The sequence below is a fragment of the Epinephelus lanceolatus genome, chromosome 23 (genome assembly GCF_041903045.1).
Source record: "Epinephelus lanceolatus isolate andai-2023 chromosome 23, ASM4190304v1, whole genome shotgun sequence".
NCBI classification, from domain to species: domain Eukaryota; kingdom Metazoa; phylum Chordata; class Actinopteri; order Perciformes; family Serranidae; genus Epinephelus; species Epinephelus lanceolatus.
In genome coordinates, this window is record NC_135756.1 from 22,532,310 (window position 1) to 22,557,372 (window position 25,063).

Genomic DNA, 25,063 nt, shown 5'->3' on the forward strand with positions numbered 1-25,063 from the left:
ATGTCGCGGACTCCTTAATATTTTTTGTGCAGTGTTATAAAGTTTGAACAGGCTCAGCGGGATGTTCAGTGTGGCATTTATGTAATATAGTAAACAAGCTAACAGCGCTAACGACAGGTCGGAAATGTGCAACAGTATTTTTTGCCAACTCTACGCATCAAACAAAAGCCAGAGACTGTGTCGTATTCTGTTGCTGTGAGCTGTAAATTCACCACTTCTCAGCAGAAGAGAGACGATAATGTTATCTCAGAGCCTTACAGTGCAAAGCCTCCCTACCTCTGTGCTGCTGCCTCTGTGTCTGCAGCTGTCTGTACCAAAGAATAGCATGAAAGTCAAGAGCGCTCACTCCACAGCTAAATCTGGGGACGAACATGTCCCCAGAAGTACGCCGCGACTTGAAACAGTCTCAGTTGACTGAGGGAACTCTGAATGACGATTTAGATCTCTCACTGTCAGGGGGCAGCCCTATTGGGTTTTCACTATGAGCCATCTTGGTTTGGTTCAATAGATGCACTGACCACCTCCCTTTCTTGCGCTCCTGTTGTCTTTTCAATAGAAGTAAGTTTGAAATCTCAATTAAGTCACTGATTTCATCAAATTCTTCCATTATCAAAATGCAAAAGGATACAGAGCAGCACAACAAAACACATGGCTGTCACAAGGAAACATATATACCCATTGAGAAGATATAATGTAACTAAACAAGCTGGCTGGAGGATAGCGTCTGGTTCCCATAGAGATGACTGAAAGCTTTCGCAGAAGCATAATTGTAAATGTCCCGCTGCTCTTTAATTTCGAGCGACACTCATCAAAAGTGTCAAGCGCCCTACCATAAATCAGGCTTCAGACTGAAAGAGGTGGAGGGGTGTGTGTTTGTGTGTGCGCGCACAACTTTGGGGGAAAAACAATCTCCATTTAAGTCCTTGTATTTTTTCAATCCTGCTGCCCTTGTAGCTGTGATTTTTAGGTGTGACGGAGAGTTGACAGCTGACATTTAAAGAATTTAAAATATATATAATGTCTCTGATTTTGTAGTTAAAAAAATCTCCACAAAAACAATAAAAGTACAAGCTTGTTCCCTTGGTTACAATCTCAGAAGAAAACAACACATTTTATTTCCTGACTAGCTTTTTTCCCCACTGCTGTCGCTCATTTCAGGAGGATTTCTGCACAGCTCAGAACAGAGGGGCAAAAAGCTGGTTGAAAAATTGCTTGAGCCAATGAGAGGATTATCTCAAGATATAAACACTTGCTATGCTAGACTGTCTTCTTCTTACAACACAAATGATTTAAAGGGCTTGAAAAAGCCTGCCTTAAACTGTGATACATTGATTAGCTGTATGTTGATGTTGTTGTAAGTCGTTCATAGCTTTTGCTTATACACCTAAATTTCCATTCAAACTTAAAGGGCAGATCCATCTGCATTCTTTTCTGGGTTTTTAAATGGAAACGCCTACTCCACATTCATAAGTATGCCTCAAGAATTAGATAACCAGGGCTGATTAATCAGTCAGCGATGTGTGTGTGACATGAGCACATACAGCAGACAGCAGCAGCGTTTGACACTAACACACCGTGAGGAGAGAGACTGATCGGGTATGTAAATGAGACGGACATGGGTTCAGCGGGGACAGAGGGTTGTTGTCAGAAAACGCCACAGCAAGCAAACACATCATCTGCTGACAGCTGGTAACTCGCTCAGCCAGCAGATTTTGCCACAAGCCGATTGATTGGCTATGGAAATGGGTGACGTGCCTTACATTGTAAAACCAGACACTAAAAACTTGACAACTTAGTAGCAGGCAACAATATCAGCCAGCTTTAGTTGAGCTGAGACGTGCCAGATCACACCACTGCAACTTTTCTCTGCAGCATTTTTAAACATCTTGTCGGAACTGGCTTTGCTTAGTTTAAAGCATCCATAATCAGTTTTTTACACCAACAGTACAGTATGTTGATGAAGATTCTCAGTCATCCAGGTCGTGGTAATCTTAAGTGCTATATCCTAGGCAGCTGGACTTGCTTAGGTTTCTTGAAGACGCTCCACCTCTCATCCAAGAGGCTTATTCCTTTCAAACTAATTGGTGCGGAGTCAAAGGCTTTAAACCCTGTGTGGGTGTAAACCCTCACAGAGTCGTTAAGGTCACATATTCAAACAAGTGAGCAAATCCAGTTGCCCACGATATATCACTTAAGATTACCAATACAGTAGCTTGTATGATTACTACTGCATCTCAGTGTGATATCTTCTGAATAATTTATCAGACAGCTCAGACATTGCTAAAACCCAAGGCATGAATTTTATTAAACATTGGTTCACATACAGAAACACAGCTAGATCTCCTCAAGGGTTTTACTGTACAGGAACGTCTATGTGACTTACGGACTCTAATGCCACTTGACCTCCACCACTACATGTTATCCAACACATGCACATATACTCTTCTACTGTGTGAAGTTGCAGTATGATAGTACAATGTACTGAGGACTACTCATTCTTGAGTATGAAACAATGACATGTTTAAAACTTTGTAAACTTTGTGAAAATTAAGTCACAAAACTGACAAACATTAAAGGTTGTCTGTAAAAAGAGCAGCTGTAAGACTGGATCGATAGAAATCTGAGCAGGTAGAGAAACAGGAGTCATATGAAGGTAATGTACAGTAATGCTCACATAGTTTGAGCCCTCACCACATTTAAGCCCTGTGAAGGCTGTAAAAATAAAATCACTTTGTGACTAAGCACACAGATCAATATGCTATTGATTCACAAAGCATTAGAAATGCACTTTGTGTGTGCCAGATTAAGATATTAGATGGATCTACTGTATATGTTTAAGGAAATGGACATGAAGCGAAAGCATTCATCAACAGTGTGACAGGAAGTCTTTCAAGCAAACAATAGGATGTTGAATAAACATTGTTTGGATGTCCAATTAAGACATCGGGCTCTAGTTTCCCGGCGCGGCGCAGGGTGGCGAACCCCGCGCAGAGCTAATTTCGAGCAGCGCAACCCGAGGTGCGCTCAGTTTGGTAGTTTGGCAGACCAAGGTGTGCTGAGATGGGTGTGGCGGCGCATTTGGCACTTTGGCACGCGTAATGGAAACCCAACCTGATTTGATTAACACAGCTGCAAACTAATGAGTTCACATCCCTCTCAGCCAACCACAAACAGCCACAGCATCAGATAGGGAGTATATATTCAGCATCTGCCATCTTAGAAAAGTCAAAAGAAAAGAAACAGAGTGAGACTGCGAGAGAGAAAGAGAGAGCGTGCACGCACGAGAGAAACGTAACATTGATTCACAGTTGTGGTGACCTCCTCCCAGGCTACCTTTGCATCATCAGGCCGTGGAGGTCTGCTCGCAGTTCTGTATATTCAGACACTGCGAGCAGACCTCCCGGACCAAAACGTCAGTTTCCTCCTGGGAGAAGTTTGGCCGTCTGACACTGCTGCTCTCTCTGCCATGGCGAATTGAGTAAACTCTCATTACGCCTTTGCGTGGCGCATTTAAGGGCGAGGAGAGGGGCTCATTTGATTGGTGTGATGTGTGTAAAACCCACTCCACGCCTTCTCTCCTCCCTCTTTCCGACTTGCACAGGTAGGAGGGACGGCGGTGGGAAAGAGGAGTAGCTGCGCCAGGACTGATGTGTGCCAAACTTGCAAAATCCGCCTGGCCACACCCAGATGGCGAAGCGCAGGTGCGCTGCGCCCCCGCCTCGCCCGGTCTGCAAAAATAGAGCCAATCCTGTCAAAAATAGTTCCAAAATAAAAGTTGTGCCAATGTCCGCAATGACACCTGGCTAACAGCTGGACATCCTTTTTATAAAGCCTTGACCTCACCTGAGCTCTGTGAGGGTACAGGCCAATAAACGTCCTGAGCACAGAAAATTACAAGAAAATTGCAAGAAAAAAGGAAAATACAGGCAGAGGGCAGAGTCTTTGGAGAAAAAATACACATCTACACACTTCCAGTGGGTCATAAGTGACAATTGAGAGGCTTTTTAGGAAAATCCTACATACTATATCTTTCACACCAATAAAAAATACACCAACATTGGCTCACACGAGACTCAAGACCCACCCTCCAGGATGAAAGTCCTGTGCTTGTCCCATTAATTCTCCTCAAATTATTTTTGATGTCAACTTTTTACTCTTTATATGATGTCACCTGACGTCTTTGCAGAGAGCCCTGAAGGCTTGGATAAAGACTTTCGGCTCTGACAAACCCCACAAGCTTAAAACAACAAGACGGGAATATAATTTACATAGACATAAATGGCATCAATGAGATTTTTTATATTCAAAAAATGGGGGTGGACGTCTCAGTATGGCCATCTGATCACAACCATTTCACAACTAAACAAATAAATTGTCAATGAAAGTCCTATTTTCTATAGCAGTAATAAAATCAATATTTCCATGTTTGTACAGGGAGTCTGAATGGACCATTATTAGATGTGGAAACTATGTTACTGTCTTGCCATCTGCATCACAACCACATTATAGCCTCCACCTAGGACCATTTTTGATCCAGGACACGACGTCTCCATCCCGCTAATGCTTGCTGGTTTATGTTATGGCCATGTGCTAAGTGTGATCGATCTGCATGACAGTCCAGCTTGTCAGAATGACTGCATGTGCGACAGCTGGCTTTGAAATGTGTGTGTGTACTAACACCACGTGTCCCGGCGTATGTTTACTCGCTCTGTCGCTCGCTGCTAATGGAGAATTCCCGTCGTCGAGTCTCCCTGCGCGCAGACGATGTTCCCAGCAGCACAGTCAGTCAAAGAGCACTTTGAAACTCTCAGGAAGAGGGTGTGTTTTTTTTTTCCTTTTTTTTTTTTTAGTGCTGCTTTGGGAGTGTGAGCCGGGTCCTGTTACACGCTTGTGTGGTTAAATGAAGTGCCAAGTGCTGTCTCACTGTTTGAAACCTAAATGGACTGTAATGGTCCAGTTGTGCCAATTGCATCATGGGCAGACTGTGTGTTTGTGCGCAGACTCAAAAAGGTAAACACACCCGTACTTGCACAAACACCCACCTTCATAGGTACTTTATCACTTGTGCATTTCCCTGACATCTCTTGAGTGTTTGAATCTTGTTGGACTGACTGCGCAGGTGTTCTGTCATCTCGTTCCAGTTCCTTGTATCCCTTTCCTTCCTTCGTCTCTCCTCTGTTATCCTCTGATTGACAGCTGCTTTTTGCAGCTTCAACCCAATCAGCTAATTGTTCATTTGGACCTAATTAGGAACATGATCTGCCAGCAGCATTAGCATAAATGACAGATTTGCGAAGGCTCCGTCTCAATCCGAAGAGCATCGCTGCTCTTATTCTTTTCACTCCCTTTCATAAAGCATTAGTACCACCCATGGATTTCAACAAAGAGGCCGCTATTCATGAGCTTGAGGATAAAAATGAGGAATTGTCGGCTATATCTTTCATTTTTAGTTGTGCCTTTGAAGGCAGCGCTGTCACTCACGGTGACAGATATTGTTTCCCCCTGTTTTGGTTTGTGAATTGAGTATTGAAACCAGAATAGAAGCAGGAGGGAACTCAGCTTGTATTGAAATCATTCTGAGAGGTTATCATTAGGTAGAAGAGGCAGGATCGAGACAAAGATTCGTTTAAAAAAAAAAAAAAAAAAATCAAAGCTTTGAAAAGAACACAGGCGCTTAGCTTTGTGGGTTATACTTAGCAAATTAACAAGCACTGCCAATATCAATGTTGAGGCCAATTAGACTTAATGTAGGTATGAGCCGTGTATCTCTCCTTTCATTCTCTCCTCTCCTGTCCTCTCCTTTCCTTTCCTTTCCTTTCCTTTCATCCTCTCCTTTCCTCTCCTCTCCTTTCCTTTCATCCTCTCCTTGCCCCTCCTCTCCTCTCGCCAGATGGACATAGTCCAACCACCAACATCTGTTTGCATATTATCAGGAGAGGTCACATCATACAACCTCTGATGCCATTTTTAGGCCACTCAGTGCACTCATGCATGTGTTTCCCTCTGGCACTTCAGTTTAAGAGGAAAAGAGACTTCTTGTGAATATTTTCAAACGTTTTTTTCACTTTTCACTTTGAAGACGAACACTTACCATACAGGAAACACAGCTTGTTGAGACATGGTGTTCGGAGTATAATGTCATTTTTCAGTATTTTTCCTAAATGCTAATATCAGTAAAAATGGAAAACAACTTTACCCGCTACTGTTTTATTCAATATATGATTGTCATGGCTTTCCAAGTCTAGCTTTCAAAATGAAAGTTATTGAAAAGTGATGACTGTTGGACCCAAACCTGCTAGAATATACAGCTGACTGCCCACAAATATTTTACTAATGAGATTACAGTGCAAACACATCCATACGCTTTTGCATCTCATAGCAATTATCTATGTGGTAAAGTATAAATAATAAATGTTGCCTTTGTGCCAAGAACACAGAAGGCCGAACAATGCCAGAGAGAAAAAGAAAACTGAAATTTTCAGCTACAGGTCCTGACCGGCGAGGTGCAGAGGGACGCCTGGCATGATGATGTCTTTGCCTGGCAACAATCACCATGCCATAAGTGTGGGCATGACACCCCTTAAATGCATTTCAATAACCACAAACTGATCTTTGTGAGTTGGGCTGTTATTGCAGTGACGCTCATTTGCATGTAAAGGCGACAATTTTGCTCACCTTAATCTGTATCAGTACATATTTTGTGTATGTGTAAACTCAACTGTCACTACTCCAGTAGTGACAGTTGCGCTGCTGCCAGAGCATCTCACCAGATATGAGGAAGAGATAATCTTTTTACAGCCTAGAAATGAGATGCTTTGAAGATTTAAGAGAGACATTAGCATCTAGCCTGTTCAGTCTGCAGGAAGGCTTATTTGAATGTAGTGCGCTACCTCCTCATCAGTCGCCCCCTTGCTGCGCAGTATTTTGTCATATTGGTTCCTAGCTGAGTCACTGCGGGCTTTAACAGCGGGGGAAGATCAGTGACTGACAGAAAAGCAGCTGGTAAAGTGGCTTTCCCCTCTCACCCTAAACACACTCTCAGATACTGTACATAGTACACACAGAGGCTTACTGTACACACACTTTTTTTTTTTAACAAATTTCTTCCTGTATGTAGTGTTTGTCTCCAGACTCAGAGGCTGTTGTCCAGGTAAAAGAGGCATTGTTGGACAGATGTCATCATGGTCATATACAGTACAGTATTTATGCGATGGACACACAGAAACACACATTTGTATGTGTAAGACAGAGAGAAAGAAATACCAGGAAGAAAGTGAAAGTGAACAGGCATTTTCAGTGTGTAATTAAAGGAAGGCACTCACTGGAGCAGTGGTGCTGGTAAAGGGTGTGCCTCCTCTCAGACACCCTTTACTAACCAAATGAAGGTTAGTAGGACAGATCAGACAGATTTAAAGGAGACATATTATGCTACTTTTTAGGCTCATACTTGTATTTTGGGTTTCTGCTCGACCATGTTAACATGCTTTAATGTTCAGAACAATCCCTCATTTCATCACCTGTCCTAAAAAAGTCCAGTCTGTTCTGATTGGTCAGCATATCCTAGACTTCCATAGCTGCACACTTTGTGTCTCTGCATTTTTTACCTACGTAAATCCACCAGTGAAGATAAACAGGTAAAACTTGATTTTGAGTACGTGTGAAATATATCTGCTGAAGCCAAAACTTTAAGTAAACTTGCCAAGAGATGGATTGCAGCCATTTAAGACAGGCCAATAAAAAATAATGTCATGACACGATAAAGGTGGAGAAGTTTCCTTGTGCCTTCCGGACACAGAACGATAAGGTTTAGCTTTCAAGGCAGGGTAAGCTCACAGCTCACCTCCCTCTGCTGTAGCCCAACCATGTGTGTGTGTGCCTCTGAAAATTCCTTATCATAGCTGCCAGAGCAGTTTTGCTGCCTCTCTGGTTTAAACGTGCTCTGCAGCGATGCTTTGCTGCAGTTCTCATTTGGCTGCTCAGGTGAACGTGTGTGTTCAGGATAGGAATGTACCACACAGTACAGGTAAAACAAACAGTCACGTATCAAGTATTTACTTAGTCGGTGCCAGTAGCCTAAACAGAACCTTTTAGTGTTATCTGCTGAACAAATATTTTCTTTAACATAGACACAAACATGTTGCCTTACAGCCTTCATTGCCAAATCCATATCCTCATATTTTTGACTAATTTGATAAACACTTTATTAGTTTGAATAGTTTTTAAAGAAAAAAAAGGTCAGAATTCTCTGATACCAGATTCATAAATGGAAATATTTTCTGGTTTATTTACTCATCTATGACAGCAAACTGAATGTCTTTGGGTTGGGGACAAACCAAGAAATTCAAAGACGTCATCATGGTCTTTGGGAAACATTGATTGACATTGATTTTTTTTTACCATTTTCTGTCATTTTATAGGCCAAAAACGGATTGATATATTGAGAAAATATTCAACAGATAAATCAGTAATGAACATAATCATAAGTTATAACCCTGTCCAGAGAGAAATAGATTTTGCTTAAAAAAAAAAATCAATCAATAAAATCCTTCTGTGGCACTAAAAGACAGGAATTTATTTGACTGACACTGGCACTGTATTACAAGCAATTTTACAAATACAATTAATGTGTAATAAAGTGATGTAAAACACAAGAGAATACTGTAATATTGCAGCAGATCTGAGAGAGAAATCACTAAAAGACAAAGTGGCCATCAGGATGACATCCAAAAAGCCAGTAAACTGATGTCTCAATCTCATTGTTGTGCGATTAATGCAGAGGATAGAGTTGACCTTTGTGAGAGAGTCCTGTCTTCTGCTCTGGATATTAATACTCTCCCCATTTGGAGTCAGAATTATGATGTCAAACATTAGGGGTGATGTTCACTTTGCAAAGCAAGAAACTCTCGCATTGACTTTCATGTTACCCTGCTAATGACTTTGAGTTTTACAGGCTCGCAGCACAAAGTGAGCACAGTCTAACTGCAGAGGTTTAAGGATGTCGATCAATACGAGTGACTCAACAATTGCAATTCACTTTTGGAAAGTATTCAGCCAATATCCTTTGATTTGGAGCCGTTATGTTGCTGTCAATACTTGCTTTTGTCATGTTTATTTGACAGCTTTTAAATTGTACATAATGTGTGTGACTCATGTTGCTGATGTCATGTTGACTTTGTTGTTTTCTTGGACTGACGTTGCAGAATGACGTGTTTAATAAAGCTCCGCTCCCCTCATTTACATTGATTCTCTCGTCTTTTGTCACTTTTTTATTGTCCGTCCGTCAAATCACCTTGTTTCTCTGGTTGTCCCTTCATACTCACACAATTGCAGTTCCTCTCTCAAACTTTTTTTGTGTGTGTGTGTGTGTGTGTGTGCACACAGAAAGATTGGGTAGGAGAGAAAGAGGGCATACATAATTTAGGCTGCTAGGCTGAAGCTTGTCTGTGCCAACGTGCAGATCTGGACCAGAATTCACTCAGATCTCCTCCCTGCTCACTTGTCCTTGCAGCTGTCCTCTCGAAAACATATTTACTGGAATTGTCTTGATGTTGTCATTATGTTGAGGAGAAGTGTCAGTGTTTGGTGAAAACCTTTAATTAACTTTTTTGCAACTAAGAGTAGCCATGTGTTTTTTCTGATGACAGTCATTTTGGATGAACTGTTGATGTTTTTAAACTATTGTACATCCGTTAAAGGGACCGATTACACCAAAATCAAATATACATACTTTTCTTCTTACCTGCAGTCATATTTTATCAGTCTCGATTGTTTTGTTGTAAGTTGCAGAGGTTTGGAGATATCGTTCGTGGAGATGTCTGCTTTCTCCAATAAAATAGAACTGTTGTGTAAAGCACTTTGAATTACTTTGTGTACGAATTGTGCTCTACAAATAAACTTGCCTTGCCTTGCTAGATGGCACTCGACTTGTGGTGCTCAAAGCGCCAAAAAATACATTTCAGTAAGGAACACCTTAGTCAAAGAAAACTTTATTTCCATTTGCAGTATTCTATTTGGCGGTATGGCTCTGTTCTGGGGCCACAGAAAGCCTCTTCCACACACCTGCATTGAAAGCCGTAAGGCAGAGAGAGCACACTTCTCTGCCCTTCCATGTGCCTACAAAGAAAGCCAGGCGGGTTACAAGGTGGCTTGCAGAGGAGTAACAGTAGGCAGTGGATGCATGCCTCCTTTTGCAGGGTAGTATGGTTGGCGGGTGTAGTTTGGTAGAAAGAAAATAGTATGAAATAATATGAAACTGCTCACAACAAGGTCTGTGGATTATCTTGAGTAACCGGGTCATTATTTCTGGAAAGAGACATTGATTTAAAAAATATATACACATCTTTTTTGACACTCCACACGACGCACCACAAACCAAGTGCGATCTATTTCCATTGTACTCGAGAGAAAAAGGCAGACATGCATATAGGTAATACTTCACATTAAAACAAGAAATACAGAGTTTACAGCATCCCTATAGAATGTTGTTTGGGAGCTCAAAATATGTGCTAAGAGACTTCTCTTCTCTCACTCTCTCTGTTTCCCTCCTCTCATTTTTCAAGCTACAACTTTACTCCTATCTGTATGCTAACATTAGAGGGCAGCTCCACGCCCCAGGCCTGCTAGGTTTTCTGTGTTTTGAAACCCCCAAACGTGTGGGCTGATCATTAAATGTCTGCCTCTCATTCTGTCCCCTCTGGACAGCACAGTGCCTTTACCTCACATGACCTGCCAAGGTGACAAAGATGCTGAGCCACTGGCTGCATGAAACTATCTGAATAGGGAGATGTGTGTAAGGTAGACAGGGAGGCTTTTTGTGTGTGTTTAGAGGAAAGGTGTGAAAAGCTGTGACAGGCCACAGAGTGCTTAACCATTTCCTTTTACAGGAGAGAGATGTGCTGCTCCAATGCTGGGTGCTGTGGTGTGTGTTGTTTGTCTTGTTTCATGTCTCTTTGATGAACCTTCTTCTTCATGGTTTCTGACTCGTGTTAGACCCAGCCCTAGACTGCGGGGTGCACAGATTCCATGGGATGCAGCCAGTTTCAGGTTGCATGCTTACATATAATATGATGCTCTCCCCCGTCTAAGAGATGAAGTGTTTTGTTTCTGTATGAATTAATGAAAATTTAGGTTTTACTCCACTGCTCCGTCTGTGCCCAGAATATGCTCTGAGCTCCAAGAGTGTGGTGCTCTGAATAACAAAACAGTATGTTCCAACAGTGCTCTGAATTAACGAATGGTCAAGATTGTGCTAGAGTGTGCTCTGGTGCTCTGAGTTACAATTTACAAAGGCACCCAATGTGTTTCAGAGAGAAAGAGGGAGGCGTGCAGCTCCAAAATAGAAATCAGTATGTGGCAGTGACTGGTGATGTTATGGCAGGCTGCCACAAATAAATTAATATGTGGGAGGACACCATGGAGGTAAAGCATTTAAGCTACAAACACACTCAATCAGGAAGTAGGATCCTTGTGGCCTGAGGGTAGACGCTCTTCCTGAGCCTCCTGTGCAGTTGTTCGGGAGACTATAGCTGTGTTCTCCATTTAAAAACAACCACCTTCCTCTGAGTGATGCCGTGCTCATGTGTTTGGTGTGTGAGCCCAGTTACTTGCTGTTTACTTATTCCTGTCACAGTTAAAGGGCAGGACAAACTCTGTTAGCTCTCTCAAACATTGATCACTTAAACCTGATTATGTCTGTAGTTCATTTCTTCTGATTGTTTCTGATTGGATCTTGTGTGTGTGTGTGTGTGTGTGTGTGTGTGTGTGTGTGTGTGTGTGTGTGTTCGAGAGAGAAACGGAGAGAGGTGAAACGATTGTTGATTAATGAATCATCTCTCTGCTTTTGTCTTCTCAGGACCCAGATTAACTTCACCGTGGCCATTGATTTCACAGCTTCCAATGGTGAGCCTCACAGTCAACACACACACACATACACAGACTTTGAATGAGCACACATACACACATTGAGAGACCTGCATAAAGGCACAAAAAGTGCCCCGAAAGCCAAGGGAGCGTTTATTCAAATATATGCAGATGGGGAATCAAGTGTTTCCTAATAGCCCTCTCCATCACACCTGGCAGCTAGAGCTGAGTGCAGTAACAGGCTACGATAGCTGTGATTAAGGACTCTGTTATCCATCTACCCTTGAGCTTGGTCCTGGCAGGACAGGAGGCGGCAATAACCCCAAATCCTATGTGTTTAAGTCTGAGGTTGAGGTGTACTTGATCTTGTCTGGCTCTCACTAAAATGTCAATTTAAAATAATGGCTACTGGAATCTGCAGTTCATTATAACCACAGCTTGAATAGTGATATGAAACAGAAGGATCAAAAAAAGTTTCATGTTAAAGGGGCTCTATTTGACATTTAGAGTGACTCTATAGCTGTGATTACATGGCTATAGGACATATATGGATATATCTTCAATGCCATTCAAGTCATTCTGTTTAGAGTTTCCAATTTAACTGTTTACATAAATACTAAATACAGCGATCCAATGTGTGTTTACATGCCTTGAAGCATTAAATCAATATACATTTTTTGACATGCTGACACTGGTTCTGCCCGCAGTGAACTGTCTAATCTGCCCAAAATATCTAATGATTTTCTGGTTGGGCTGTGACTCTGATTAATAGTAGAATATTAGGGTCCATGTAAATGCACCTTATGATTCAGAGTCTGATTCTGTCTGCACGTGGCACTCAGTGTGGAGGTGGCTGAGCCAGTGGCAAGTAGCAAACGGCAACAATGCTGACAGAGCTAACGGTGTTAACTGGGCAGGGAGGAGGGCACATTACATGCACTTGCGGCGGGACTGTCTACCATAACAAAGAACAGAGAAGCTCTGATTACAACGTCACTCTATGCTCAGGATGCCATTACTCCACTATATCTTTAGATAGCAAATAGATGTTTGCTGCCACATGAATGCTCTGAACGTCATATATTGAACCTTTAAGATTACAATTACTGTAGTTAGCAGCTAATTTAGTTCTGTCAGTCACATTATGCATGATCATCTTGTTGTACAAACAGACCTACAGGAGAACTGTTAGTTGTATATTGAATCATAGACTGCTTTATTAAATCCTCGAACATCATTTACTGGAAAAACATCATTAAGAAGTAAGTGGCTTTAGTGAATTGCCTAGTTAGACTTCTAGTTAGTTAAAGAGATATCGACAAAAACTGCATTCTTGACTTTTGAATTTCACAATTTTGGACTTAATTATTTTATGATTTGAAAGTTTAATTATGCCTTTTGGAACATAAGTGAATTTTGACTTAGCAGTTTCCCAGAAATCACAGTTTTCTCTCAAAAATAAAACATATTCTCATTAACCATCTCCATAACCATTTTAGGAAAGGCTCGAGTTTGGGTCGCATTTTGATCCAACTTAACATAGAAGACTTGAATGTAGAAATTCCCAAAGTTCATATTTGATTCTCCACACTATAACCACCTTCAGATTAGTCATTTTATACAAAGCTGAAGCTTAGTCATTGAACACATTTTATTTCTCACAGATAAAGAGATGTGTGGTGAGTCCAAGTACCTCTGGTTTAATACAGAAAAAGAAACAATAACAAAGACACTTAAAGTAGGTCAAGTCCAAGTAGCAGTTTGTCACTTTGGGCATTTTGCCACCATTATTGTTTTATCAAGGTTTAACATTGAGCCTCAAAATCACTTAACTGCTTTTAAATCACTACATGTACAAAACATCTGAGCAGAAAACACCTTTCCTCTTCCATTGTCCAACCACATAATCAGCGCCCACTGAGTATCCTCTGAATGTGTTTGTTCCCTTTGTCACAAACAGGCAATCCAGCCCAGCCCACATCCCTCCACTACATGAGTCCCTACCAGCTGAACGCCTACGCAATGGCCTTGAAGGCAGTAGGAGAGATCATCCAGGATTACGACAGCGATAAGATGTTTCCTGCACTGGGCTTCGGAGCCAAGCTGCCACCTGACGGACGGGTCTCCCACGAGTTTGCCTTGGTACGAACAAGAGGGGTTGGGACCAGGATGGAAGGTGGGAGGGAGTAAAACTTGGAGATGTTCACTGTGTTGGGTTTTTCTACCAGTTCATCTACCAACAAGAGCCTAAATTGACCTCCTGTTAGTTACTATGAACTGCTGTTAGTTAAAGTGTATGCCTGTGTATGCTGTGTATCTGAAATTAATCCGTCAAAACAATGATGGTTCTTTATCCTCTCTTTAATGTAGAACGGGAACCCTCAGAACCCATACTGTGCTGGTATTGAGGGTGTGATGGAGGCCTACTACCAGAGTCTGAAGTCAGTGCAGCTCTACGGACCCACGAACTTCTCCCCTGTCGTCAACCACGTGGCCAGGTAACACACACACACACACACACACACACACACACACACGCTGTTTTACACCTGTATATCTACTATCACTGCTTATATAATGAACTTCATTTGAGTATGTGTGAAGCAACACATTTCACTTTTCACTTTGAGTACATTTCACTTTGTAACTGACTCAGCATGTGTTCTCAGGTTTTCTGTTATAGACTCCCCAAGTAGCGAATAAATTAAAAAGACAAGCACTAAGATACACACACAGAGGAAAGTACGTGACAGCTGATTTCATGTTTGTTTGTGCCCCTGCATAGACGACAACATTATTAATGCTGCAGGAAAGCCACACGAACATGTGATCTAGACAGAATTCGAAAATAAATAAATCAGGAAGTATTCATGCAAGTGTGTAATTAAAAGGATGAACTCAAGTGAAGCCTCTCATCAGGTTGCTTCACATATTTAGTAGATAATTTTCTGAAACCTTAATTGCGTCGTTACACGAGGAGGCACTATGGAGGGAAATGGTGAAATAAGTGGTAATACAGAGGCAGCAGTTTCTTCTTATTCTTCTTCTTATTCCTGTAATGTCACCTGAAATACCCTTTACTTCGTTTTCCAAACCCATGTGTTCCTTCCTTCAAACCCCCTAATTGAACTTTCCTCTTTGCTTTTGTCCTATTCTCTCTAACATATTTTTTAATGCACCAACAAATCACTAATTTCTTTTACTACATCAAAATCTTGATATTCTCTCTTTTTTAATAAACAGTTTTTGGAAATGTGTTTACTGGGTTTTCCTTAATGCTAGGTCTGTCTCGCATTTTTACCATAGGTAGAACTCGTTAATGTAGGCGGGGTTTTTAATGTATGGTGAAAGCTGCATTACAAGAAGGAGACAAGCTTTGTTTAAGAAAAGGCTGCAGACAGCAAGGAAAAATACTGCGAAAAAAAATACAAGAGAGTTTGTAAAATTCTGCGGTGCTTCTTCAGACTGCAGTGTTTCTAGCTTCACCTTTTAGTATCAGATCACTGTGTCAGGTGCCTCAACAGAGAGGTGATGAAAAAACAGGACAGAACAGAGCGGTTCAGTTGGTGCCATCCTCAGCGTTTGACAGAGGAAATCCAAAAACAGCCGATTTAATGTGTAACTGAACTGAAGCGGGCTGCTTGGTGGGAACAAGGCTTTCTAGCTCCGTGCAAGAAAGAACATGACAGAACATAAAGCAATGTTTTAATCCATATCCCAAATGAGAGATAGATGTGTTGATTTTAATGTAAATTAAAACACATTTAATATAAACCCCTCGTTTATCAGCCAGGCTGCGTCTCATTAACTTTTGCCACAAGATTTCACTTGAAAGATTTGTCCTAGTTTGATAGATACCAGACTAATCAGCAACACATTTCACAAACTCATCCTCATTAAAACTTTTAAAACTAGTTGTAGATATATGTTGCATCTTTGTTTGTCAACTTAAAGCCTGCCAAAACTAAGAGCAAGGACATGCTGTTCTTTAATCTGTAACAGATCAGATGCTACATCCAACCTCCTCTCCTCTGTTTGTCACAGAGGTGTGGACTCGAGTCACGTAACTTGACGTGGACATTAATCTTTTGGCTTGAAGATACTTTATACCTTCCTCCCAAAGATTGTAAAGTTATTTAAAACATGTGCCACAAATAGAACTGCCTGAAGACGGACGCTCCAAATCACAAACAATGGCTGATCATCATAGACGATATTCAGGTGATGGAGAATCTTACATACACAATGCAAATGAATGAAGGACAAATTGAAAAAGGCTTGGAAACATGGTTAAACTATAAAACAAAAAGGCAACGATACAGATAATAACACTGTCTAGGATTATTACATCCTAGAAGAAAAACAAAGTGGTTTAGTAGTTTGTTTAGGAAGTCAGACCTGACCAGCTTTTACCTTTACTTGATACATGCTACTGGAGTTTTAGTTTAAATATTCATGGATTGAGGACTCTAAAGAGAAAATACAGATGGCGTGGCTAAACAAAAAATCAAATCACAAATCAATTCATTTCCTGTTATTTGCTGTATCAGCTGGCATTAACCCTATTCATTTCCATCGAGTTGACACTTAATTCCCCAGATCCACTTTGTTTGAACCAATCTGACAGCATCCGGTCAAGCTGCAGGAGAGAACCATGAAGAACTTGCGTTACATTACTGAGTGCCAGTTGGAAAACAATGATGCCAAAGACAATTTTGTTAACTTACAAAAGCTATGCAGTCTTTAACATAAAACGGAATAGCTGTTTGCAAAATGTGCAGGTCGAAAATTGCAGGAAGAGACATCCAACATGAAAATTTAATATATTACTCTGTTGTTAAAATGGCATTACATTTGGTGACACATGCACTATGATTTGTTTTGTAGCAAAGACTTGAGACTTGAGCGTGACTCACAAAACAATGACTCTGTCCCACCTCTGGTTTGTCGACCATCCTCATATTTCATATCTGTCTTCACTCTCACATGCTGCTGCGTAACTATTCACCTCACTTCTCTTCCCTGCTCTTCCTCTCTCTAACACACCTGAGGTGTTGCCCTGTGTATCTGCAATGGTGTGATCACCTTCAGTGTGTGACACTTAACCATCAGTTATCTCCAGCGGGGAGGAGGCAGACACAGATCTAACCTCCCGGTGCAGAAAGGTGATGCGTAGCGGAAGCTGAGGCGACTGAAACAATCTCAGTGTGTAAACATCAGAAATAGTTGGTTCAGGACTCACACAGGAGTGAAAGGTCTCGCTCAACACCACAGCAGAAATTGAAAGCTGTGAGGATCTATAGAATTGACTTAAAGAGAGATGTACATAGAGAGGTACTTGACAGAATAAATCCTCCAGAGTGGGAGGTAAGTGGTATTTACTCAATGAGAAGTCATTTTCAGAGGATGTGTAATGTCTCGTTCCCACTCAGCTGTTTGCCTGTACTCTATTTAATTTGAGAACCGTCTGAGTACTGTAATTAAAACCACACAGAATGATACTTAATATGCTCAAGTAATGAGTCATTGTGGGAAACAAAAGACAAGAGGATGGTAGCACAGAAATCATTACAAAAAATGGTTTTTTGTGTGTTGTTGTGTGTAGGTATGCAGCTTCAGTGAAGGACGGCTCTCAGTACTTTGTGCTCCTCATCATCACAGATGGCGTCATCTCAGACATGGCTCAGACCAAGGAGTCTATTGTCAATGTAAGTGCATCTGCTGAACACCTGACTCTTCACGAACACACCCAAAACAAAACAGGTCACCAAAAAGAGAATTCAGTTGAAAGGGTTCACACCCAACCTCTTTCATACTGTCTTTTCGAGGCAAGAATTTCACACTGTTATTCTACCTCACTGTTGTGTATAAAAGGTACAATTGCGGAATGGGGGGGACAGAGTTTTCTCACCTTCAAGCCGACATCGGAGGTAGTAACAGCGCTAAAACGATGGCTGTGTAGAAGGGACAGCCAGCAGGATGGGATCATGTGCAGCAAGTTTTGACGACGGTGTGACCCACAGCGGGAGATTTTAAAAAGTAGCTGATAGCAGTTAGCAGCTAACTCAAAAAAGAAGACCAGCGAAAAGTCCACAAAATGGGAAAACAGTGAGGTCCAAGTGCTCCTTACCCTCTGAGCAGAGAACGAGATCAGCTACCATATACAGGGGTGCAAAGTTATCACCTTGCAGCCACAATCACCATTTTGAATACAAAACATGTCAGTTACAATATTTGTGTAGATAAAAGATGGTGGTGGGGTTTGCGAGGACAGATTCATGGTGAGTTATATGAGGTCGGTTTCTGTCTGCCTGCATGCCTTAAGGTAAGAATCTCTTACAGTAGTGTTATGATAACCTGACTTTGCTTATATGACAGGTTGTCAAGCTTGTGACTGTTAATTAGCCTCATTCGGCTGAGTTGTTTTGCTTTAGCCAACACTAGCCTGGGTTTCCCTCTGAACTGATGACCCCCTCACACTACTTTTATAGCAGCAAGATTACCTTAATGTTAGGGTGTATTTTTTCCTATATTCTCATGCTGAATTCAACTGGAAATCCACATTTTAAAGCTGATATTTAAAAACATTTCATACCCCTGGACCTTCCTAGAGGGTTCATGTCTTGTCACCTTTTTAACCCCTGATGAGTTTGCACCTCTGATAGAAAAGGGACAGGAAATGATTGTTACATGTCACATCCATCATGCCTCCTTTGCTTCCACGATGCTGACATGCTGTCTGAAACATGATGCCACCATTGTTTGGTTCCTTGTAAAAATGCAAAGGTAGCATAAAGAAGGGACTTAATAGCAGCCCGATCTCTGTGGTAAAAGGGCCTATAAAATTGTTTAATAGTAGTAATGATGATAACTAGACTTGCAAGCAAACACCCAGTGCAATTGGAAACTGCGGCCTTGCTGACCTGGAGCGATCAGGAAGTCCACTGCATTGCTGAATAAGGTTTAAACAGGTGGTTTGACATGAGTTTGTCCACATGTTTAGCCAGGCTCAGTGCACACTGCCAGGATCTGAACTGTTGCGTCTATGTCTGCACCAAAACTTTTATCAGTAAATCATCTTGCAGCTTGTGCAGGAGTGATAAAGTGTTTTTCATCTTGAGTACCCATTCTAAAAGCATAAAAGGCAAAAGTACAATGAATGAACAATTCAGTCCCTTAGAAAAAAAAACTTAATTTATGGGACAGATTTTTATAGAAGAAGATGCAGTATAATGGGCCTCACAAAAGATGGGAAGTAACACAAAAAGACAGATGCAAACATTCGGAAACAACAAAACAAAGCTGACAAATGAATGAAGAGAGAAATGCTGCCATTAAGACAGCTGCTGAAAACCCTTTGTATGTAAATTGTGTCTTAATGGACTGTGGCTGCTTCTTTGTGTTTAGGTAACCGTTACATTTTCTATATGAGTTGGATGTTAGGGAAGGTGTTAGTTATTTATTTATCCATTTTTATGTCATTCTGTGTGTCTGATGTAAAAAGGTAAATCACCTAAAGAGAGTATTCATCAAAATAGACATTTCACCAAGAAGATATTTCATCATGGAAAGCATTTGGAGTTAATGCCATAATTATGCATAATTAAGTGGGTAGTATTTCATAAAGTTGCTTAAAGTCTGGGTAAAGCAAAAATAAATATGTGTAACGACTTTGTCACACAACAGACAATGTGTCATTAAGCACCCAGCCAAATTTGAATAATGAAATAAGTCACTAAATATATAAAATTACATTTCAAAATCATGAAAAAAGGCAGTATTCTCTGCTCTTAGATGCTGGGGGCATGTCAACTGAATGTGTTGAAGCCGTGCCTATTCACTTTTGGAGCGCAGCGGTGGGCATCGCATATCATGTGACAAGGAACAGCCAATCACAGCCGACAGTGCAGGGCTACTCGGAGCTTTCATCTGTTAATATTCTTGGCCTAATACACACTTACAAAACATCTCCTGGAAGAAGATCAGCTCTGGACTCAGGATTCCTGGCAAGTAGGCTATGATATGGTGCTGGTTATGGTCGCTTAGCAACCTGCCTCCTCGCCCTTGAAAAGTTGGCACAGAGTAGGCACAAGAGTGGTGCCCTGCGCCCAATGTAGCATTTTCCAGGCAGTTAAAGATGCGGTTTACAGCCCGTTATTGGACTTGTACGCTAGTTCTTCTGTGGCGTAGGGATGGGGCATATGCTAAGGATTAGTCCATTATGTCGTCAAGAAGGCTTTTAGCCCCGCCCCACAAAATCCTGGACACAGAAATGGTGAAATACAGGTCTAACGCCACATTTCAGTACCATATAGTTCCCAGTCCTTTCAAAACAAGTGTTTTCTAACATGCATAATGTGTTTAGATGTAAATCTCAGATTTTATTTTACCCCGACTTTAAAGGTCCAGTGTGTAGAATTTAGTGACCTCTAGTGGTGAGCTCGCAGAGGTGAAACTTCACCAGTTCGCCAAGCGTTTAGGAGAACTATGGTGGTCAATGCAAACATATGAATGGTCCTTTCTAGAGCCAGTGTTTGGTTTGTCTGTTCTGGGCTACTGTAAAAAAAAAAAAAAAACATGGTGATTCTTATTTTCAGGTGATTATACACTAAAGGAAACATCCAGTAGTCATGAATATTGAATACCATTTCTGCCAATACATCCCCCAAAATTCTGCACTCTGGACCTTTAAATATAAAGCCATGAAAAATGTATGCAAATGACTAAGACTGTCATGGTGAGAACTTCTTAAGTCTGGGCAAAAATGTGTCTCATAAATCCTTGTTATCATCACTTGTTTTGCTCCTGGGAGCAAAAATCTGTCTTTGAATGAAAGCTGGAAAGCAGCTGTGCCAGTTATTCCTAATTAGGCTGTTAGGCAGCTCACTGTCAGCTTATAGACGTATTAACTATGGAATTACGACACGGAGAAAAGGCACATATTGTTGGCCTTACTAAAAGATAATGTAAATGATGCGTGTATCATAGCGTATACATAAACACCAGGGGCCGTGCAGATGTTTGGTATTGACACATATTTTTACTCGTCTCCGCATTTCCATCCTTCCTTGCAGTGTCAACAGAAATGTGATGTGACTGGGGAGCCGTAACTACTGTAAATTTTTTTTTTTTTTTTTTTTTTTTTTTTTTAAATGTTTGCTGTGCCGCCCTGACTCCTGACAGCCTGTTATTCACCCTCCATCTGTCCTCTCCATCACTGTCAAGTCACAGCATGCTCCAGAGGGAAGCCAGAGTGCCATGCAGAATGCGAACAAAGTGAACAGTGAACAGCAGCTGTATTTTTCTGTGTATGAAGGCAGTGATCCATCTCAGGTCTTTGAAGGCAGAGAAGGAGAGGTTGAGAGCGAAATGTTAAGGAGAAAAGGAGGCTGATAGAGGAGAAGGGGGTGGCAGGGTGGAAGAAGGTGGCAGAGATGAGGGGACGGGGAAAGAAACAGAGTGCAGTTCAGTGGAGACATGAAGAAGACCTTTACTGAGGGGAGAGAAAAATAAACGAGATGTTTTGATAAGATCATCTATTGCTCTGCTGCCTGAGGTCCACCCATCCGTCAGATTGGCTGAACAGACACACACACACACACACACACACACACACTGCCGTCCCTCTCTTTCAAATACCACATAACACATGTCATTTGTAAGCCGTCAGCAAGCTCAGGCCTTGTTGTTGACTCTCTCATCTCTAAGATTATTCACTGTGATGCCTCGACCCACGCAGCGCTGCAGGAGGTGCTGTAGAAAACACACACATTTACACATACTGTATACATGTTGGCAAGACATGAGCACGATCTGTGAACGCTTTATTTAAAGCTGATGAAAACAAAGGCTGTATCATCTTTATCCCATTAACGACTCACATGGGCAACATCAGAAGAATGTTTATACATTTTTTGATATGTATTAGATATTCACTGTTTCTCTCCTCTCCTGCAGGCTGCCTGTCTGCCAATGTCCATCATCATCGTGGGGGTGGGGCCTGCAGAATTTGATGGTAAGCCAACAAGAACTTGTTAATAATATTTACATATAAGAAACATCTTTTTCCATTCAAAGTTGCCCTTTTAGAATTTGACGACAGTGAGAAATAATGTGTGTATTTTATTTGTTTTCTGCTCAGCCATGGTTGAGTTGGATGGCGATGAAGTCAGAATCTCATCCAGAGGAAGATACGCTGAGAGGGACATTGTTCAGGTACACACTCCTTTCTTTCTCCTGGCTGCAGCGGCCACGGGTTCGCTTCCAGTCTGCAGCCCGTTGCTGCGTGTCATTCCCTCTCTCGCTCCTTCTTTCACACTTCAAAAAAGAAAGAAAAACAAAGCCAAAGCAAGAAAGTAGAAAATGGCTGAAGGTCAAAGGACACAGGCCTTCAGTAGAGGCTATAGCAACTTTTATTCAGCCAGTGCTAACCCCAGCTTTCTGTTGCTGCCATTACACAGATTCCAGCCTGCTGTGACCCCCTGAACTTTTCATGAGTTTTACTTTTTCCACAGCAGCTGTTTTTGAGTTGGTAGTAAAAAACTGTTTTATCATCACACTCAAGATGCGGGAGCGAGTGAAAGCAAACTTTCTTTTGCTGTTTAGACCCAGCACTGGACCACAAGGTGTGTGGTTTCCACAGGAACGCTGCAGGTTTAATCTAAAATAGTCACTAGTGTCACTTTCATTGTGCTTGGCTCTGCTGCTCCATCTGCATGCAGAGTACCCTCTGCCACCAAAGAGGAAGAGAAATGCAGCTCCAAAAAAATCTTAATAGGGCGGCAAGTGCGTCAGAATAAACACATGTGTAGGAAACCATGCATATAGCCCCAACCCTGTCTCTTATCATGTTTCATTTTCATTGCCACATAGTCCCAGATAAAATGGCAATTAAATCAGCAGTAGTGGACAAACAATTAGCCTGGAGCTTTTGAGGCCCCTGGAGTTCTGGAGCCTTAGGGTAGTATCAAAACGTATTCAGTGGATGTTGTAAAATGTTAGACAGACCACCCCCGAAATTACAGCTTTGCAGAAAGATATGTGTGCAGGCCTTGTCACTGTTTTAAAGCTGAGTGACTAAAAGAACCTGAGACCTTTTAAAGCTGTTCAACTCCATCCATGCAGACAGACAACTGGTCACCTCCACCCCACAGCGCAGCTGAGCGCAGATGACAAGATGGACACAGAAATACACCACACACACACACACACAGATAATGGCATGATCCTCAGTATCTGCTGGGAGTGTTTGTCTCTTTCTCATTGAAGTGGATGAACAGAGACTCTGAGCTCGAACTCCGGCACACAGGGCAGCGTGGGGTCTGCAGTTAGTCAGAATGGACTTTTTAACTAAGCTGCTACAGCTTCGCCATTTTACATTTTTTTGTTGGCACGTAGAGTTTGGAATATGAAGTGGACACCTTCTAATTAGAAAACAGCCAAAGAGAGAATAAAACAATGGCATTTAAAAGTTTGCTGGAATCAGCTGCTTAAACTCTGAACTATGGTTTATAGTTTGTAGTCCTTCCTTCAGCCTGTCAGTCATCAGTATTTATCCCTTTGTTGATGTTTTTTATTTGTATCCTTGTTTGTTTTGCTGTAAGGGATCGGCTTACGATGACAAGTATCACTTTTCACATTCATTTTGTGGCAGCAAAGCAACGGGAAGAAATGCAAACATCAGTTTGTTTGTTGTGACACAGAGGAGACACATTTTTCTCCTCCATGACCTTTCTACTGCCGCTGGCATATCTTTCTCCCTCACACCCTCCCTCAGCCCACGTAGGCGAGGGAGGCATGCTCGTTAGTTGGCTTTTTAACAAGCTGAAGTACACACACACTCACACCGATACGCTGCCACTTTTTGCAGAAAAGACCTGGAGATGGTGTAAAACTAAGTTTCAGTACTGGAATTGTGCAGCAGCTCTGCCTAAAGGCTCTCATTATCAGCAAGCTAATAACCCCGAGTGACATGGTGAGGGTCATATTTCACAGCGTCAGTTTCCAGCACAAATTGGCCTCTCATATGATCTTGTGATTGCAGGTGACATCAGCTCATTAAGTAAATGAAAGTCTCATATCTTTGCCCGTTTAGTTCAGCAGTATCATCCACGCACCAGCAAATAACCTGTGACTTGTGACCCGTGACTGAAATGTGCCAGCATTTATTTCACCCCAGCAGGTGGATTAGCATGGCGAAGGAGGCAGCAGACTGAAATGTAAATGATGAGTCACAGCAGGGAGGCCTGATGATTATAGAAGTCATCATGAGTCCACGAGTGCCTGAGCAAAAACAGTGAGAAACTTGTTATAAGTTAGTCTGGATACAAATGTCACTACAGCATCTGTTTGGAGGTGGAGGTGAAGTGGCTGCATGTGTAGTAGCTCATTATTTGATGAAGCTCTGCTGACCTCCAGGAGACTTTAGTGCATTCAACCAGGTTGTCAACCAAACCAGGATATATTACTGTAAATAAACATACAACATTTCCTCATTTCTATTGCTTATGATAATATTGCACACAGTTGCTGAGATCTGTAAAAAAAAAAAAAAAATTATAAACTAGAAGAGCACTTGGAGGGTGCAGACCTCCACCAAGGCCAAAGCGTTATCACAAAATTAAGCTTGCTGCAGTAGTCTGTTAGCTATTTGTTTTTTGTTTGTTTATTTGTTTGTTTTTTTTTATCAATACTTTGTCAGATAACGGAGGTTACAATTATAAACTGAGCAGCAGCAGAGTCACAGCAGGAGTAGCTGGACTCAGACTTCACCTACAGGGAGAGTTGACAGACAAGACAACAGCAGTATTTGGTGTCAAAGCGAAAAGCAAAAGTGCCTCTTCAGCAATATTTCGCATTTAAATCTTGAGCTAATAGGGAACCTGATAATGATGATGAGGTAAAAGGAGTTGGTTTCATCCAAGTGGAAACCTCTGGGGCTGAAAAATGAAGCCAACGTGGAAGTGCCAAAAACTGCAGTTCTTTGAATGGCCACTTGAGGCTTGCTCAAAAAGCGAGTCAATCCCCATAGACCCCTGTGTTAAGCAGGAATAAACATGTTTGCAGCCTGGAACAAAAAACAGTTTTGGTCTCTGTAGCATATTTCCCCCTTGGTGAGAACTGTACAAGGGGTGAATTATTTTATAACTCACCTGTTCATTTTAGTAAGGCTCAAAGTTATGCATAATTAAGGGCAGGCCGCTTT

At 41.6% G+C, this 25,063-nt stretch overlaps 1 protein-coding gene across 1 annotated transcript in view; it reads left to right on the top strand.

Annotated features, from left to right (window-relative positions):
* LOC117249274 (copine-8) overlaps window positions 1-25,063 on the top strand; it is a 122,251-nt gene that overhangs the window by 86,642 nt on the left and 10,546 nt on the right. The window contains exons 14-19 of the mRNA XM_033614820.2: window positions 11,852-11,898; window positions 13,820-14,001; window positions 14,230-14,357; window positions 17,465-17,567; window positions 21,817-21,874; window positions 22,001-22,074. Coding sequence (XP_033470711.1) covers window positions 11,852-11,898; window positions 13,820-14,001; window positions 14,230-14,357; window positions 17,465-17,567; window positions 21,817-21,874; window positions 22,001-22,074 — 592 coding nt within the window. The remainder of the gene's footprint in view (window positions 1-11,851; window positions 11,899-13,819; window positions 14,002-14,229; window positions 14,358-17,464; window positions 17,568-21,816; window positions 21,875-22,000; window positions 22,075-25,063) is intronic.